General features: G+C 41.1%; 1 protein-coding gene across 6 annotated transcripts in view; it reads right to left on the bottom strand.

The window, feature by feature from the left end:
• The window catches only part of erbin (erbb2 interacting protein), a 226,031-nt gene that overhangs the window by 67,307 nt on the left and 138,043 nt on the right, over positions 1-20,681 (bottom strand). For all 6 annotated transcript variants that reach the window (XM_072257788.1, XM_072257790.1, XM_072257789.1 and 3 more), the window contains 3 exons: positions 8,559-8,622; positions 7,867-7,941; positions 4,348-4,492 (listed from right to left, as the gene is read on the bottom strand). In XM_072257788.1, coding sequence (XP_072113889.1) covers positions 4,348-4,492; positions 7,867-7,941; positions 8,559-8,622 — 284 coding nt within the window. The remainder of the gene's footprint in view (positions 1-4,347; positions 4,493-7,866; positions 7,942-8,558; positions 8,623-20,681) is intronic.

Here is a 20,681-nt window from a genome sequence, read left to right as displayed (position 1 = left end):
CTCAATCAGGATTGTGGGAATGATGGTATTAAATGCTGAAGTACAGTCGATGAACAGCATCCTGACATAGGTATTTGTGTTGTCCAGGTGGTCTAAAGCCGTGTGAAGAGCCATTGAGATTGCATCTGCCGTTGACCTATTGTGGCGATAGGCAAATTGCAATGGGTCCAAATCCTTGCTAAGGCATGGACTTGGACCCATTACCTACTCATGTCGTAGGTTCACCACAGGGGAACCAGATAAATGCCTTGTTTTAGGCCAAGGACCACTAAAAGGCTTTGGACTACTACAAGCACAGCTAATGCTGAATGACCTTTGCTCACCACTCAATTAGTTTCTTTACCTCAAACTCTCTCAACATTCTTTTGGAATTATGTTCATACTCTTCTGTCCCTTACCTGAAATGAACCCCTTCTCCTTCCTCAGCCCCACCAATCAACCTTACTTGAACATTCATTCTCAACTTAAACAGTTTGCAGTACTTTAAATAATACAGCTCCAAAAGATACAACTGGCTATCAAAACTTTATCTCCTGTAAACTTGTCAGCTATTTCTTCAAGTTTTCAAGGGCCACACTCAACAGTCACTTGTATATTACATTTTATAGGATTGCTTTTACATTCATATTTACTGTGTATTTTATGCCTGCGTTGTTTATGATGCATTGGATCCAGAGTAACAATCATTTTGTTCTCCTTTACACTCAGGTACTGGAGAATGACAATAAACAATCTAGAATCTTAAAACTTCAATCAACTAGTTGGCATATCCCCAATCCACATAGATTGTGGTCTTCCAGTTGGGAAGTCACCTCATACATCAACTAGTTGGCATATCCCCAATCCACATAGATTGTGGTCTTCCAGTTGGGAAGTCACCTCATACATTTAACTACCAGTCTGGCTTGAATGTAGTTTTTTTTTTAAATCCTTGACAAGTTTAAAAAGTTGAAGCTTTCAAAATTGATGTGCTCGGTGAAGCAAACATAAAAGAGCTTCTCCAGCCTACTCAATATACATCATTTCAAGATGTGATCACTACAAAAAACACACAGATTAGTATGGAGTTTGTGGCAGAAGATAGGAGGCTGTCCAGAGTGAATGAAATAGATTTAAAGCTCAGAAGAGAGAATGAATATTAATCTAAAAAGCTTGATTAACTACTTTGAAGGTTTTCCTGTTTTTGTGTTCCGAAAATATTTTGTTTCACAAAGCTGCAATTGATACCCTTTAGAATTTTTAAATTTTAACTTAATTTTAATTTAATCTTAACAAGTTATTCAACCAAATTCTTTGGGTTTTCCTCATTGCCAAGTTCGCTTTCTGCCTTCTGTTTTGTTCGTAATTTATGACAGTACATTCTCCCCATTCAGCAGGAATGGATGAATTCTACCTCCTTTAATCAGGAATGCCAAAAGTGACCTTGGTATCACTGCTCTGGCTCAAGCATCCAGAACAGCTGCATTGCAAATGGTTGTTGAGGAATAGAAACAGTACTGTGAATTTTGTAGGGAGAATTTCTGAAAATCAACCATCACCTTCAAAAAAAAAACTAAGAAAACTAGAAATCAGTTGAAACCAAAATGATAACATAACAGAAATAGAAAACGAGGCATTAATCTACATAATACACCACGAAAAAGTCATGTTTTCATGTACTCAAGCATTTAAGTTTTGATGTTTCGGCACAAATTACTGGTCGACACCATCATTTGAATACACAGAATTTTGTGTGTTTGTTCCAATTTATTCATTAGGTTTGTTAAAAATAAAGTGGTTTTGCCAAAGAAAATAGGTCAAGACATACAACAGTGGAATTTTAGTTGTTGCTTGACAAAAATATAGTAAACTAGAATTACTCATTTTAAAATATTCTGTGGCTATGTCATGAAGAGGATTTTTCTAAACAAGTCACCTGCTGGCCATTTATTAAACCATAGAACACTACAGCACAGAAAACAGGCCATTCAGCCCTTCTAGTCTGTGCCAAAACATTATTCCGCTAGTCCCATTGACCTGCACCCAGTCCATAACCCTCCAGACCTCTTCCATCCATGTACCTATCCAATTTATTCTTAAAACTTAAAGAGTGTACAAGCTGTACAAGCCATGTCAGATGGCAGCTTGTTCCACACTCACACCACTCTCTGAGTGAAGAAGTTCCCCCTAAACCTTTCCCCTTTCACCCTAAAGCCATGTTCTCTCATATTTATATCTCCTTATCTAAGTGGAAAGTGCCTATTCACATTTACTCTATCTATACCTCTCATAATTTTGTAAACCTCTATCAAATCTCCCCTCATTCTTCTATGCTCCAAGGAATAAAGTCCTAACCTGTTCAATCTTTCCCTGTAACTCAACTCCTGAAGACCCGGCAACATCCTAGTAAATATTCTCTGCATTCTTTCAATCTTACTGATATCCTTCTTATAAGTTAGATGACCAGAACTGGACACAATACTCCAAATTTAGCCTCACCAATGTCTTATACAACCTCCCCATAACATCCCAACTCCTATACTCAATACTTTGATTTATGAATACCAGGAAACCAAAAGCCTTCTTTACAACTCTGTCTACCTGTGACGCCACTTTCAGGGAATTATGTATCTGAACTCCCAGATCTCTTTGTTCCTCCACACTCCTCAGTGCCCTACCATTTACTGTGCATGTCCTACCTTGATTTGTCCTTCTAAAATGCAACACCTCACACTTGTCTGCATTAAATTCCATCTGCCATTTTCTGGCCCATTTTTCCAGTTGGTCCAAATCCCTCTGCAAGCTTTGAAAGCCTTCCTCACTGTCCACAGCGCTTCCAATCTTAATGTCATCAGCAAACTTGCTGATCCAATTTACCACAATATTATTTAGATCATTGATATAGACAACAAACAACAATGGTCCCAACACAGATCCTTGAGGCACATCACTAGACACAGGCCTCTAGTCTGATAAGCAATCATCCACTACCATGCTCTGTCTTCTCCCACACAGCCAATTTCAAATCCAGTTTACAACCTCTCCATGGACACCTAGTGCCTGAACCTTCTGAACTAACCTCCCATGTGGGACCTTGTCAAAGACAGATAGATAGATAGATAGATAGATAGATAGATATACTTTATTGATCCCGAGGGAAATTGGGTTTCACTACAGCCGCACCAACCAAGAATAGAGTATAAATATAGCAATACAAAAACCACAAACAATCAAACAACAATATGCAAACTATGCCAGATGGAAATGTCCAGGACCAGCCTATTGGCTCACCAGCCTTACTGAAGTCCATGTAGACAACATCAACAGCCTTTCCTTCGTCTGCTTTCTTGGTAACCTCCTTAAAAGACTCTACAAGATTCATTAAACACGATCTACCACGCACAAAGCCATGCTGACCATCCTTAATCAGCCCCTGGCTATCCAAATACTTGTATATCTGATCTCTCAGAACACCTTCTAATAATTTACCTACTACTGATGTCAGGCTCACCGGCCTGTAATTATCCGATTTACTTTTGGAGCCTTTTTTAAACAACCGAACAACTTGAGCTACCCTCCAATCCTCCAGCACCATACCCGTGGCTAAGGACATTTTAAATATTTCTGCCAGGGCCCCTGCAATTTCTACACTAGTCTCTCTCAAGGTCCGAAGAAATATCACGTCAGGCCCGGGGGATTTATCTACCTTTACTTGCTGTAAGGCAGCAAGCATCTCATCCTCTTTAATCTCTATATGTTCCATGACATTGCTGCTTGTTTCCCTTCCTTCCATATATGCTAAGCCAGTCTCCTGAGTAAATACTGATGCAAAAAATTTGTTTAAGATCTCCCCCATCTCATGAGGCTCCACACATAGATGACCACTTTGATCTTAGGGGACCAATTTTGTCCCTTATTATCCTTTTACTCTTAATATACTTGTAAGAAACCCTTCCGGTTTACCTTCACATTATCTGCCAAAGCAACCTCGTCTTCTTTTTGCCTTCCTGATTTCCTTCTTTAGTATTTTAAACGAGTATGAAAAGATTCTTCATCAGACTAACTGTTATATTTCCAAATCAAACCCTTGACATATTTCAAGTTTAATTATTGTTCAACCTTACACGAATACAGCCAAGCAAAACAGCATTTGTCTGGGGTCAAGATGCAAACCACAGTACCAACAGCCATACGTTTCAAATTTTTATTTCAGGAACCCCAACAGGGGTCACTTATATGAATATAAAGTGGTCACACATTGTAGATATTGCAGTTCAATTTACATCACTATCACTAAATATATTAAAAGTAGAGCACCACTTTATTCAAACATCGAAGCATTCTATACACAATTAAAATCCAACGTACCAATGGATTCGGGTAGCTGTTGAAGAACATTGCTGGATAGCAAGAGGTCCTGGAGATTCTCACACCCAGAAATGGAATCATCAATCATCTCCACGTTGTTCTTGGAAATGTCCAGATAAGTCAGCTGCTTTAATTTGCCAATGAACTACAAGAGCAAAAGGGAAAAAAAAAAAATCAGTGTTGCAATGCAATACTTGGGTTATTTCTATATCACAACAGGTAACACAGATTAAGGACATCCTTGATGGCTGAGTAACTGAGACAAGCAAACTTAATGGGTTGCATTCAAAAAGCAATTTGTACTGAACAGCTATTCCCAAGTGAGCAGAGTCTGATCAGGGCAATGGTACCGGACAAAACTAAGGTCCAAAGTCCCCTGGGTTTGGGGATAACGTGAGAGAGGAAGCAGTGCAGTGTAGCTTGTAAAGAGAAAGTCTCATTGACATCTCACATTACACATCAGACATCATTATTCCCAGGTGTGATGGCCACTAAAATGAATCACATCCAAAAGCTCAAGCACAAGTTCTTGCAAACATACTTCAGAGCAATAACAGGAGCACAGAAACAAATGGGATAAAAACCAAATAAGCATAACAGCACGTGAACTTCATCGAAATTTCAGAAGAACTGTGGTCCATATTGTCTATCAGATTACAGAGTTCTAATCTCCCAGTGATGTTCTCTGTCATTCCCTCATGCCATCGGTTGCAATCAGTGACATTGGTTAAAATTGAAATCTGAAAACTAAATACCTGGTGTCAACTATACCGTAACTTGATTGCAAGACCAATTTCTTTATTGGCTGATAATTTGCAACTCCAGTTGCAAGCATGAAGCTATTGAGTAAAGAATTTACAGAAAAACCCCAAAAACTTATGATCCCAGTCAGGCCTTCTTAGATCCAGATTTTACCTCTAATATCAATCACTTTTAGATTAAAATAATTATGAAAATTTCCAGATTCTTTTAAAAATACAATGCCATGTTTTTGAGATGAATGTAAAAACATTGGCTAGCAATAGATGAGTAATATGTGTGGAATTCTGGTTGTTGCACTAAAGGAAAAACCTGACTGCAAAAACAATTTACAAGGATGTTACCGAGACTGGGGGGCTTGAGTAACAGACACTGAGCAGACTGGGATCATTCTCCCTAGAGCAAAGTTGGCTGAGGGGTGACCTGAGAGGAATTTTATAAAATTATGAAGGGCACATTCTAAAACTAGAGGGCATAGGTTTAAAATGAGATCAGATAGATTTCAAAGGGAACTGATGGGTAAATTTTGCGTGGAGGAATTAAAATTGGCTTATTATTGTCATGTGTACCAGTGCACAGTGAAAAGCTTGTCTTCCACACTGTTCATACGGATCAATTCATTACACATTGCATTGAGGAAGAACAAAGGAAAACAATATAGAATGCATTCGAGGAGATCTGATGGGTGAATTTTGCCCAGAGGAATTGAAACTGGTTTATTATTGTCACATGTGCCAATGTACAGTGAAAAGATTGCCTTGCATACTGATCGATTTATTACATAGTGCACTGAGGTACAACAGGTAAAATACAGAATGCAGAATGAAGTGAAACAGTTACAGAGAAAGTGGAGTGGAGGTGGGTAATAAAGTGCAAGATCATAACGATGTAGATTGTGAAGAGTCCATCTCATTGCACAAGGGAACCACTCAATAATCTTTTAATAGCAGGGGAGAAGCTGTCCTTGAGCATTGTGGTAGGTGCTTTGAGACTTGTGGATCTCCTGCCCAATGGTAAGAGGAAGAAAAGGCAGTGTCTGGGGTAGGTGGTGGGTAATAGGGAAGAAGACGCCACAGGAGCTGGTACAATGACAACTTTTCAGAAACATTTGGACAGGCACACGGATAAGTGTGGAGAGTTACCGGCCAACCAGAGGGAAGTGGTATGAGCATATAATCAGCATCTTGGTCGGCAAGGACTAATTTTGGTTTTCTTAGGGGTTTTTTTCTCTTGCCACACAATATCCCTCGAAATTTATGAATAAATCAACGTGGTGATCAAGCATACAGAATATAGTTGATTTTGAGTGCAAATTAAATTGTTCAGTGTGGCAGTAAATGTTCACATATGAATAAGCAAAGACTGCAGAATTAATGAAAATAGATTCAGAATGAAAACTGAAAAAAATTCTTATTGGATTTACTGCAACTAATGCACTTCCTACTGATGTTATTTTTAGTATGTTAATATAGTGTACCTGATAACCAGAACAGTTATCAGCACCTGCAGTGCACCATATTCAGGAAATACAGCTATCAAACTGTTGTAATCTGAAGCTGTAATTTTTTTTTTAAAGGTTTATTAGGATCTATACCTCAGAGTGAAAGACAAGTGAGAGATCACATTAGACTGGTATTGGCAACGTAGCTTTTCACACTGTAATTTTCTTCGTTTGGCTCTCTTCATAGCAGTCTACCACTAGAGTTTCAGTGCTGACAGCGGTGAGAAGTCAAAGGGACAAACGTTTTCCCTTCTCACCCTCACCCTCCCTTAATTGAATGTGCATGGCTGCATCAAGAAGCATGCTATTGCTGCTGCCATTTGCCAAGCAACCCAGAATTTTTGAAATGAATCAGACATTCTGACAATTAAATTTCATTTGAAAATCAGAATGTATTCCAGTCCACGTGGTGCCCACAGAAAGTATGGTGTGGCACCACATTGACTGGAGGACATGCCAATTGTCAACTGAAATTGAGAATTTTCAACTTGTGTTCTGGCTCACAAGTATCCCCCCCGCCACACCCCCCCCCCCCCCCCAACCACTGTACACAGAGGCATGTTAGGTATGAATTTAATTCCTTAGGTCAATAGCAAGTCTGATGTTGACCACAAACTTTTGGCCATAATGTCTTTCAGATGACTCCAGGACATACTCCCTTTGTCATTCTGCTCAGGACAAGGCTCATTTAAGGAAAAACAACATTCCAAAACTGGTTTTGTCTGGGCAACCATTTTTTCCCCAACTATGAGGTGCCCTTCACATAAACACCATTAACTACAGCAGAGAACATCAAGATAAAAATCAGTGCACTAATAAACTATCAAAGTACTATTTCTTCTTGCAGATTTTTAAAAGAATAAACCCTTTGGTTATTTTTTTTTAAAAGAGTCAGTCAATACCACATATTCGTGCTGCAATGTAGTAGTTCAGTAATTTTAGGTTTAGAAAATTGAAAGCAGATCTGAGATTTATTCATCAGCTTTGCAATTAATAGAAATGTTATTCCTTAATGCCCCTGAAAGAATGCAGAGCCAGACATACATTTGAAAATCTCATCCTGCATTTGATTATACATTCATTTTTACTCATTGGCAGAAGCATTAGGCATAGTTAAATGAATATTCTTCAAAATGGACCAGATGTTTGCAATCAAAACCTAAATTTTAATGGGCTGCCAATTAAACCTCAAATAGATTGAAACATCTTAATCATTAAGTTGATACATTAGTGTATATCAATTGCTGCCACACACATACCCCAGGGAGCACTGCAAGTCTATTGCCATCCATCCATAACTCCTTCAGTCCACTCAGTTGTTCTAACACTTCAGGCTAAAAGGAAAGAGGACATTGAAAGTGACATTTCATAAAAAGAATTCCACATGCATGAGATGATTTTTAAACGTGTCAGACATTTATCTACCTCAACATCTACCCACTGAACTAAACCAGTTTGCTTTTGGAGGACAATTCTGGTTGAAAAGTAGTTGAAAAATACCAAGTGGCAAATGAAATCAATAAATTTTTTAATCTGCACTTTACCTAAAACCAGAACATCAAAGATAAATATGGTGATTTGGTAAACATGGCCTTTGAATCAATCATTTTAAAGATTATATAACGCTTAACTTCTAGGAAAACCTTCAGACAATTTCAATGAAACAGAAAGGTAGTTACAGAATTCACCCTGGCCGATATTCTTATTAAAGCTGTGTACTACTTCGAAAATTAAGTCTACTGCTGCTTACAAATGGCTTTTTCCAGCACAGCCAAATTCTTTGCTGTCAAAAATTCAACATATACTTTTTCTGATCAGTTATTCTACAATTTCAGTGAATTCTGCTGTGATACTCTTGAAAATACTCCCCACGTTACCAAATGCAAGAACCCACTGATTTTTTTTTTTAAAAACAGTAAAAAGTGCACTGTATTTTCATTGAACTCCTTACCACATCTGTGAAGTCATTGCTCCCCAAATCTAATCTCTCCAGCTGGGTCAGTCTGCTCATGGTTCTAGAAAGATCAAAAATCAACAGGTAAGGGAATGAGAAACGAGGCAAGACAAATGGTTAAACACTGACATGGGTTTTGGATATTTTGATTCCAAATATATTAGGTTCGGAGAGACATATGTGAGAATTGTTCTGTCATACATTGCGGGCATGCTATGTTGGTGCCAGAATGCGTGGCAACACTTGTGGGCTGCCCCCAGCACATCCTTGGTTGTTAAAGCAAACAACACATTTCACTGTATGTTTCAATGTATGTTATAAGTAAATTAATCTGGACCTGAAATCACATTAAACTCCATCCTATTGAAGGTACAGCTTTCCCTAAGTATCAACTGATTATGACAACAAGCAATTCAAGTCGATTTAGAAGAATGGGGGAGGATCTCATTGAGACCTGTTGAATATCGAAAGCCCTAGATGAGTGGATATGGTGTGTAGAGGACCAGAGGGCACAGACTCAGAATAGAGAAACATCCCCTCAAAACAGAGAGTAGGACGAATTTCTTTAGCCAGTGAGTGGAGTTTGTGAAATTCATTATTACAGGCCGCTGTGGAGGCCAAGTAATTGGGTATATTTAAATGAGAGGTTGATAGATTCTTGATTTGTAAGGGTGTCAAAGGTTACGAAGAGCAGGCAGGAGTTGAGGGGGATAATAAATCAGCCATAATGGAATAGCAGAGCAGACTTGATGGGCCAATTGGCCTAATTCTGCTGTTATGACTTAAGGATGTCTACTTCACACAAACAAAACAACCATTGCAGCTTCTCCTTTCAATGCATTTACCGGGTAGTGATTATTTTATTTTGATATTACCATTAAGTAGAAATTTTAAACAGATTGCAAGGTTCAAATATTGTAGTTATTAAACCGTACTTATGAATTTTAAAAATTATGCACACACAGCAAGAATAGAAGTTCCCTGATTCATAAGGCAAGCCATGATGGATGTCCATAACTACCATGCTTCACTGTTCATATGGACAGAAAAATAAAAGCATTATCTGCAACAGTTTATCCTGTTGAATAGTTCAAACTGTGCTGTAGCATACTAGGGTAAATCTTAAATTAGTAATGACTAATTATAATAGGCGAGAATTCACTGCCAAGATAATCATGAGGCCATTGCCTACCATTGACTGCAAACCATACACTAATGTCAGGCAAAGGCAGAGCATGGTTACACATGAACTGTCATCAGAGGTGCACTGCCTTATCTTTAGCTTACTGTGAATGACAAGCTGCCTACTGCTTCATCGTTCAGTACATCAAGTGATGTGAAGCTCTGTTACTTGATTAGTGGTTGCAGTCTCAAGTATTCAGATAACTAGAGCTTCTCCATTTCAGTCTAAGTATTTTTTTTAAAAGAGATGCAGTATGCCTGAGTCACAGCCAGCCATCCTTCCTGCCACTCAAAGTTAACCTACAAGGTGTGAAGTCTTAGAGTTGCTGCAGATATTATTGTTATTGGGGAACTGCAGCATTGTTCTCACCTACCACTCTCTGAGCTTCCAACACATCATTCTGCACAACTTCCGCCATCTTCAATGGGACCCTACCAACAAACATATCTTTATCTCCCCCCCCCACCTACTCTCCACTGTCTGCAGGGATCTCTCCCTCCGTGATTCCCTTGCCTGTTCACCCCTCCCCACTCATCTTCCTGCTATCACTTATCTCCACAAGCGGAACAAGTGCTACCCCTGCCAACTCACTTCCTTCCTCACCACTATTCAGGGCCCCAAACAGTCCCTCCAGCTGAGGCAGCACTTCCCCTGCAAATCTGCTGGGGTCATCTATTGTAACCAGTGCTTCTGAAGTGGCCTCCTCTACATTGGTTAGACTCAGCGTAATTTAGGGTACCACTTTGTTGAGCACCTTCGCTCCACCTGGAAAAAGCGGAATTTCCCAGTGGCCAACCACTTCAATTCCTGTCACCATTTCTGTTTCAACATGTCGGTCCATGGCCTCCTCTTCTGCCATGGTGAGGTCACTCTCTGGCTGGACTACCTACCCCTCATATCTCATCTAAGTAGCCTCCAACCTGATGCCACAAAGTCAGATTTCTCCAACTTCTGATCATTCCCCCCCCCCCCCTCTTCATTTCACCACTCTGGCCTCTTCTCCTCACCTGCTTTTCACCTTCCCCTGGTGCCCCTTTCTCCCGTGACCCACTCTCCTCTATCAGATTCCTTCTTCTCCAGCCCTTTGCCTTTTCCACTCATCACCACACAGCTCTAACTTCATCTCCCCCCACCCCACACCTGGCTTCACCTATCACCTAGCTTGTCCCCCTCCCCCTCTCTCCACCCACCTCTTTATTCTGGCATCTTCCCCTTCCTTTCCAGTACTGATGGACCGTCTTGGACCGAAACATCAACAGTTTATACATTTCCACAGATGCTGCCTGACCTGATGGGTTCCCTCCAGTATTTTGTGTGTCAAAGGAATTTTACTGCAGCAGACACTACATTCAAGTGAACAATTAGCACTTGCCTTACATTAAAATTGCTCATTTGATTTCCACAAGCTTGTGTACAAGATGCTATAAGATGTGAACCTGGGATCTGGGTAAATAGGACAAGCAGCTGTGTGGCAGACCAAAATAGATTGCTTCATATCATTAAACTTATTCTTTCTTCCCCTGACTTCTTTTAAACCGATTATTAATTCACTCTTCATTTAACTTTCAACACTATTTAACTGCACATTTAAGCCTCCATCTGCTTGGTGCAGCCTTTCTCAGCTCAACCCTCAATTCTTCACCGATGGATCAAAAGAACATTTGCTAGACTAGGTCACAAGTCCCAGATGTCCATTTACAACTTGCAAAACAAACATGTGAACGTTAACAGCAATAGATCCTATAGCCCCTCAAACCTGCTCTACTATTCCTGAAGGTACTGGCTGCCCTGCTCAGTCACCCTGCTCCATTTTCACGTCTGATACCCACAACCTTGAATTCCCTAATCATCCAGAAAGTTTTCTCAACCTTGAATATACTTCAATCTCAGCTTTTATTGCACTCTGCGACACAGAGCCTTGCAACGATTATGAAGGGCAAGAAAAGCTCAGTTGCTGGCTCAACACTAATTTTCCTCTGCAAAGTCACTCCCCTACACTTCACTTCCACAAGCTTGAAAAATAATTTAATTTTAAGCGTATACTTTCTTCAGTCTTTAAACTGACTGCGTCTTAGAGCCTGTACAACATACAATCTTGGAGGCTAAACAAAGACCAACCCAAAAAGGATGCCCAGCTGTTTATTGGCAGAAGAAAAAGCCGCTTTCAGAGCAAGTGTATCAAAACTTCACATCAGCACAGTGTAAAGGATTAAAGCTCTACAGTGCTCATGTTTAGTCCAAGCATACAGCACAGTGGGTCAAGAACAAGGGCACATAGGTTCAAGCTGGCCAGTAAGAAGGATTGGTGGGGGTTTTGTTTCACCCAAGTGAGGGCTTGAAGCTCTGCTCCAAAGGCAGTAAAAAGCTGAAGCATTGTTAAATACTTGGGTTATGACCATAGAAAAAAAAATGGCTGGAGTTGCTTAGCACTGTGTGTTTATTAGGTGTGTCAAAATCAAACTTACAAAAAAAAAATTACAGAAACTGCCAATATTTATAAAAAAAGGCACCTACCAGAAAACACAATAACAGTTCCATACTTGTACTGGGCCAGTGTGAGCTCCTAGCAGCCCCAATCTCTCTCTCCCCCTTCCCCCAATCTCCCCCCCTCTAAAATATACCATCTTTTAATTACCTACAGTTAGAATATGATGTACCTCGCAACACAGATATAATAAACGTAAGTATTAACAGTATACAAACAACATATACACATCCCCATTACTGAAGAAATGGAATATTCCGCCGAGCATGGTGGGAAAGGCACCATAAAGCCAACCAGAGCGAATCAGCTCGCTTATGGCCCATTATGAGAATATACCAGGAAGACGTTGAAATGCGCACACTCAGCGCAATAACAGCAGAATGACAAGGCAATGTGTGTGTAAGTGCGCGTGTGTAAGGAGTGCATTTACGGAGAGCTCCCAGTCACAGACACCCAGACATCTGATTCAGCACTTTTGTCCCAAAATCTACAGACCAAGTGCAAGGAAGCAAGATAAATCAAATAAATTTTATATGTTCAGTATGGGCACCACAGTCAAATGGATTGTTTTCTTTGCTATAAATTTGTTGTATGTTCCTCGCTCAAGTCCTTGAAATCTTGAACAGTTGTATGTCAGCAGAACACCTGTCCTCCCATTCAGAACTACAACAGATCCACTGTATAAAATCTGAGTTTCACAAAAAAGGTGATGCTAAACATTTGTTTAGTTTTAGACCTTTGGAAGATGGAGGGACTGCTGGGACACAGGTGTAGAGAGGAAATCACAGCAGTGGTTTTTCTTTATATTGTAGTACCATATCTGTCCCAAGCTCTTACTCGAATGAAACCTGCCAACTAACGATCAGGATAGTAGGCACTGTCCCTATAATGCACCATACATCTTAAGGGAGAAGAAACCAGAAAATGCTGGAGTTGGAATGTCAACAGGAGCCATCTGAATAAAGCTTTCACGAAAGAAAAGCTTGCTTGTTTAATTACAAAAGCCACCGTAAAACTATGGTTCAACCACAGAGAGAATATTGTGTTCATTTCCGGTCGCCTCGATATAGGAAGGACGGACAGGAGCTTTAGAGAGGGAACAGACGAGATTACCAGGATGCTGTTTGAAATAGTCAGTATGTCTTACGAGGGTAGACTGAGCACCAGGGCTTTTCTCTCTGGATTGAAGGAGGACGAGAGGCACCTTGATAGAGGTGTCAAAGACGATAAGAGGCATAGATCAAGAAGATGGATAGCCAGAGACTTCTCCCATAGGAAATAGCTAATACAAGGAGGCTTAATTTTAGGGTGTTTGAAGGAAAGTATGGGGGGGGGGTGTTGGAAGGTCAAAGATAAGTTTCTTTTACAAAGAGATAGGTGGGTACACGGAATGCACTGCCAGGGTGGTGGTACAGGCAGATACATTAGGGACATTTAAGAAACTCTTAAGACAGGCACAAGGATGATAGAAAAATGGGGAGTGGGGGCTTTGTAGGAGAGAGGGTTAGATTGATCTAAAAGTAGTTTAAGAGGTCAGCACAACATCATGGGCCAAAGGACCTGTACTGTGCTGTAGTGTGCTCTGGTTTATGTTTTAAAACATTTACCCAATGTTCCTTTGAGCTTTTTAGGTCAAAGTCATTACACTGCGCACATACTGAAAATTCTCAAGGCAACTGTCACTTGTTCACCATCTTCGAAAAGACGAGCACTTTCTGAAAACCTTATGGTTACAACAGAATTGGTCTGTCAACCACAAGTGCACTATTTTTATTGCTGTCAAACTTTGCCACTGAACCCAAAAAAAGCATCTTCTGTGGAATAGAATCTATCATTTTTGCTCAAAATTTAAGGCATAGCTGTTGGTCAATCATATTGGCCAAGTTTCCTCTGGAAATGTCTAGGACTACCAAGCCTTCCATGTGTCTAATGCTCGTAACCAAAATCATAGCTACGTAATCTGCTAAAAATGACCCTTTCCTGTGTGTGTGTGTGTGTGTGTGTGTGTGTGTGTGTGTGTGTGTGTGTGTGTGTGTGTGTTTTTTTTACACACATCAACTCTGTTGTCCAGAGTGTTACCAATGCAGAACAATCATTCACTTTGGGAGCAAATTTCCAAATGGATGAGTTCACAGCTGGTTTAAGTCACTTGTTTCTATTTTTAACTATCTCCATTTAATTTGAGAGTAGCAACAGTTTATATAAAAAAAAAGCACAAACGTGGCAATTAACCTTCCGGATACTTATGCCATGAGTTCACAGCTTGTGGCTCTAGGGACAGTCTGCCCCAGAAGAATAGGAGAAAATTAATTGCTGGGAGGTGGGCTACATTGATTTGAAATGCACACATTTAGTTAGCGCTGCATAAATTAGCAATGAATTTCTCCGAGATATTTTGGTTGAGGGGGCTGATAAATGGAAGACAACAAAGGTAAAATAATTGTGATCTGAAATACCGATTTAAAGTGAACTATATTGCGATTCAACGGATTACAAATATCATGAGCGTGACTTGGATTACACCGCCCCTCCCCCCGCCAATTCACATGCCAAGCCAACTTGAAAATGTACCTCCATCCCCTCATTGCCAAGTGGCTTATAGAACATAGAAAAGTACAGCACAGTACAGGCCCTTCAGCCCACAATGTTGTGCTGACCCTCAAACCCTGCCTCCCATATAAGCCCCCACCTTAAATTCCTCCATATACCTGTCTAGTAGTCTCTTAAACTTCACTAGTGCATCTGCCTCCACCACTGACTCAGGCAGTGCATTCCACGCACCAACCACTCTTTGAGTAAAAAACCTTCCTCTAATATCCCCCTTGAACTTCTCACCCCTTACCTTAAAGCCATGTCCTCTTGTATTGAGCAGTGGTGCCCTGGGGAAGAGGCGCTGGCTATTCACTCTATCTATTCCTCTTATTATCTTGTACACCTCTATCATGTCTCCTCTCATCCTCCTTCTCTCCAAAGAGTAAAGCCCTAGCTCCCTTAATTTCTGATCATAATGCATACTCTCTAAACCAGACAGCATCCTGGTAAATCTCCTCTGTACCCTTTCCAATGTTTCCACATCCTTCCTATAGTGAGGCAACCAGAACTGGACACAGTACTCCAAGTGTGGCCTAACCAGAGTTTTATAGAGCTGCATCATTACATCGTGACTCTTAAACTCTATCCCTCGACTTATGAAAGCTAACACCCCATAAGCTTTCTTAACTAACCTATCGACCTGTGAGGCAACTTTCAGGGATCTGTGGACATGTACCCCAGATCCCTCTGCTCCTCCACACTACCAAGTATCCTGCCATTTACTTTGTACTCTGCCTTGGAGTTTGTCCTTCCAAAGTGTACCACCTCACAGTTCTCCGGGTTGAACTCCATCTGCCACTTCTCAGCCTACTTCTACATCCTATCAATGTCTCTCTGCAATCTTTGACAATCCTCTACACTACCTACAACACCACCAACCTTTGTGCCGTCTGCAAACTTGCCAACCCACCCTTCTACCCCCACATCCAGATCATTAATAAAAATCACAAAAAGTAGAGGTCCCAGAACAGATCCTTGTGGGACACCACTAGTCACAATCCTCCAATCTGAATGTACTCCCTCCACCACCACCCTCTGCCTTCTGCAGGCAAGCCAATTCTGAATCCACTTGGCCAAAATTCCCTGGATCCCATGCCTTCTGACTCTGAATAAGCCTACCATGTGGAACCTTGTCAGATGCCTTACTAAAATCCATATAGATCACATCCACTGCACTACCCTCATCTATATGCCTGGTCACCTCCTCAAAGAACTCCATCAGGCTTGTTAGACACGATCTGCCCTTCACAAAGCCGTGCTGACTGTCCCTGATCAGACCATGATTCTCTAAATGCCCATAGATCCGATCTCTAAGAATCTTTTCCAACAGCTTTCCCACCACAGATGTAAGGCTCACCGGTCTACAATTACCCGGACTATCCCTACTACCTTTTTTGAACAAGGGGACAACATTCGCCTCCCTCCAAAAAAAGAAACAGGCTCCCGAAAACAGAGCAGACTCTACAGGAGGATTGCAGCAGTTCGAGGCAATACCACCACCACCACTTTCTCAGGGTAATATCAAAGACAAAATGGCTAAAAAAGTTCAGTCATACCCGCAAACAGAATAGAGGTGCCAACAACTTGCACACCTTGGCAATTCAATACAAATCAGCTTAATTACTCTTGCCTTCCAGCTGGTAAGTCACATCTCTCCTCACCACCACTAATTACCTATCCCCTCTGCTATTTAAAACCTTCACTAGTTCAGATAACTAACATTCTCCACAAACGCCAGCATTGTTGATGTGGTCCTCAGACAGAAATGGAAATTTAATCCAATTATCCTGAAAGGCACAGAGCATCAATACAATTCTTTGGCTCAATGAGCCCATACCAACCATATTGCCCACCTGGTAACTATGGTCAGAAGGAGAAAGTACAAACTTCACACAAAAAATGCATTAATATGGCATTAGAATTAATTGGCATTTTACTACTATTTGGAATACTGCCTTAACTCCCTAAAATCTGCTGAACAACCCCCTACCAAAAATGTAGGCAAACTTATAGTTCTTTCCCCTGTTTCAGAATGTTCTTCAACATGTCTTTGCCCAGAGAAGCACCTGTCTATCTCCCTGAAAAATGCATAATATTGTCACTATTATACTCTTTTTTTTTTCTTTCCCTTGTGCAGCTGAGCCTTGAGGAACCTTCACACTCACCAGTATCCAAAAGGAAAGAAATGGTTTGTGATGGACTCTTGACTTCCTGGGCTATTTGGTAGTAACCCACTCCAGATCTCTCTGCTCACTCTTAAGTCACAATATCACAGCTTTCCTAAATGTGAGGCAGAGGCTTTATAAAGTCATTGGTCGGGCCACACCTGTAGTATTCTGAGTGGTTTTAGGCCCCTTATAGAAGAAAGGATGCACTGGCATTGAAGAAAGTCCACAGGAGGTTCACAAGAATGAAGAGTTAACACATGAGGAGCGTTTGATGGCTCTGAGCCTGTGCCTACTGGAGTTTAGAAGAAGGAGGAGCTCATTGAAACCTGTCAAATATTCAAAGGACTAGATAGAGAGTGGACATGGAGAGGATGTTTTCAATAGTGGAGTGTCTAGGGCCAGAGGACAGAGCATCAGAACACAAGAGATGAGCAGTAATTTCTTCAGCCAGAAGATGGTGAATCTGTGGAATGTATTGCCACAGATGGCTGTGGAGGCCAAGTCATTGGATATATTTAAACACGAGGTTGCTAGGTTCTTTATTGGTGAGTGCCTCAAAGGTTACAGGGTGAAGGCAGCCATGATGGAATGGTGGAGTAGACTCAATGGGCTGAATAGACTCATTCTGCCCCTATGTCTAATGGCCTTATGTGCTATCAATGAAGTGGTTATCTTCACAGGCACCACAATAGCTCCAGCTGCCATTCCAGCACCAAAACCAGAGGCTTAAGGTGCTACAGTTGACACCATTTCCCATGGATGAGGTTGTCCAAGTCTCTGGAAGTATGCACAACTTCCCCGATGACACTGCATGCACATGTCACTCACTCGGAACTACCTCGCCACACCTCATCTTTACAGACAATTCAAACTGAAACTCATTAGAAAATAGGCAGCAGTCTCCCTCACACTGATGTCATGTTTTCAAACAGATGCTGGCCTTGAGTGCTCCCACTGTGATGCCTTGCCTAATTCACTCAAGAGACTGATACATGAACTCAAGATGATTTTGTTTCACAATGTACGCTTTGATGATCCTGCAGACCACAGCCTTAAGCATCCAAGTATTTGCACTGGGACACTTAATTTCAACTAACTGGTATCTTAATTGTGAAAGGCTTTCAAAATAGCTGTTATAAATAGCGTGGCTGGGGTGAGAGAGACACTACGAGAAAATAAATTCGCATTTTAAAATTCATCACATGATCAGAAAGCATCAAGAATGGTGAGGGTTGAAACCTAATTCTTTCCAGGACGTAAAAGCAGAATTATTGCTAAAAAAAAAACTAATTTTGTTCATGCCTCTGGTTAGTATTACTCATTAAACTTGATTTTGCATTTTGGACCATCATATACACCAGCAGTCTTGGTTAATGGTAGGGGTCCATGGCATAAAAAAGGTTGGGAACCCCAATATGTACCAAGGCATGCAACACAGATCACATATGTAACTACTTAAGCCGAGATATTTAACTGCTTACTTGCAGACTTGTCGTCTTTAAAAAAAAAATCAAGTTTTTGTTCATGACAAGTGCATGCTTGCTGATAGAAACTTAATTTTGCATCAAACACAAATCCTGCAATAGAGCTGGTGAAAAATCAGTGATTCCAAAAGCGACTCATATTCTCTTTCCATTGATGCTGCTTGAGCCAGGTCGTTTCCCAAATTCTGCTTTAATTATGGCACACAAAATTATTTTGGAACCCTTAATTTTTAAAAAATTGATATACAAATATAAAACATCATTACCTTTGTGGACCCACAACACTCATTAGTGAAGAAGGCACACCACTGTCTACAATTCCTGAGGAGACTGCGGCATGCAAGGTTTCTGGTCCCCATTCTAACAACTTTCAAAAAGAGCACCAGAGAGTGTCCCATCTGGCTGCATCATTGAATGGTATGGAAGCTGCAAGGTATTGGATTGCAAGACCCTACAATGATTAGTAACACCACCCTGTGGATCACTGGGGTCTCCCTCTCCCCCCTATTGGAGCATTGCACACAAAGCATTGTTGAGGATCTCTACCACCCACCTTGCAGTCTCTTTCACTCACTACCATTAGGAAGGAGGTACAGGAGCATCATGACTGGGATTGACAGACTGGGTGACAGCTTCTTTCCCCAGGTTGTGAGCCTAATGAACACTCTACCATCACCGAGGTCTCCTCACAAGGAAGCGAACTGTTTACTTGTGCTGCGCACTTTGAATTGTATTTTATTAACATATTTGTGGAAATATTTTGTTTTTATGTGCTGTGTGATATCGGTATTGTGGGTACACTGTGGTCTAGAGGAGCATTGTTTTGTTTGGTTGTATACATGTACAGTACACCTGACAATACACTTGAACTTTAACTCAATGAACTTGAACCCTGCTCTACTCCTATGACTGTGTGGCTAAGCGCAGCTCTGATGCCATATTCAAGTCTGCTGATGACATAGAACATAGAATAGTACAGTACAGTACAGGCCCTTCAGCCCACAGTGTTGTGCCGACCCTCAAACCCTGCCTCCCATATAAGCTCCCACCTTAAATTCCTCCATATACCTGTCTAGTAGTCTCTTAAACTTCACTAGTGTATCTGCCTCCACCACTGACTCAGGTAGTGCATTCCACGCACCAACCACTCTCTGATTAAAAAAACCTTCCTCTAATATCCCCCTTGAACTTCCCACCCCTTACCTTAAAGCCATGTCCTCTTGTATTGAGCAGTGGTGCCCTGGGGAAGAGGTGCTGGCTATCCACTCTATCTATTCCTCTTATTATCTTGTACACCTCTATCATGTCTCTTCTCATCCTCCTCCTCTCCAAAGAGTAAAGCCCTAGCTCTCTTAATCTCTGATCATAATGCATACTTTCTAAAGCAGGCAGTATCCTGGTAAATCTCCTCTGTACCCTTTCCATTGCTTCCACATCCTTCCTATAGTGAGGTGACCAGAACTGGACACAGTACTCCAAGTGTGGCCTAACCAGAGTTTTACAGAGCTGCATCATTACATCGCGACTCTTAAACTCTATCCCTCGACTTATGAAAGTTAACACCCCATAAACTTTCTTAACTACCCTATCCACCTGGGAGGCAACTTTCAGGGATCTGTCATGGGTCAAATTAGAGGTGGTGATAAGTCAGCATACAGGAGGGAGACTGAAAATTTGGCTGAGTGGTGTCATAACAACAACCTCTCACTCAATGGCAGCAAAACCAAGGCACTGATTATACACTTCAGGAGAGAGAAACCAAAGGTCCATGAGTCAGTCCTCAGAGGATCAGAGGTAGAGAGGGTTAGGAATTTTAAATTCCTGGGTGTTACTACTTCAGAGAATCTGTCCTGGACCCAACATGCAAGTGCAACTACAAGGAAACAACAACAGTGCCTCTATTTCCTTAGGAGTCTGCAGAGATTCTGCATGATATCTAAAACTTTTACAAACTTCCGTAGATGTGTAGTGGAGAGTACATTGACTGGTTGCACCATGGCCTGGTATGGAAACACCAATGCCTTTGAATGGAAAATCCTAAAAAAGGTAGTGGATTCGGATCAGTACTTTACAGGCAAAGCCCTCTTAACCACCGAGGACATCTATATGAAACTGCTTTTGCAGAAAACCAGCATCCGTCATCAGACTTCCCCGTCACCCAGGCCGTGCTCTCTTTATCGATGCTGACATCAAGTAGAAGGTACAAGA

Source organism: Mobula birostris, chromosome 5, assembly GCF_030028105.1.
Source record: "Mobula birostris isolate sMobBir1 chromosome 5, sMobBir1.hap1, whole genome shotgun sequence".
Lineage (NCBI taxonomy): Eukaryota > Metazoa > Chordata > Chondrichthyes > Myliobatiformes > Myliobatidae > Mobula > Mobula birostris.
This window is presented reverse-complemented; position numbering and strand designations above follow the sequence as displayed.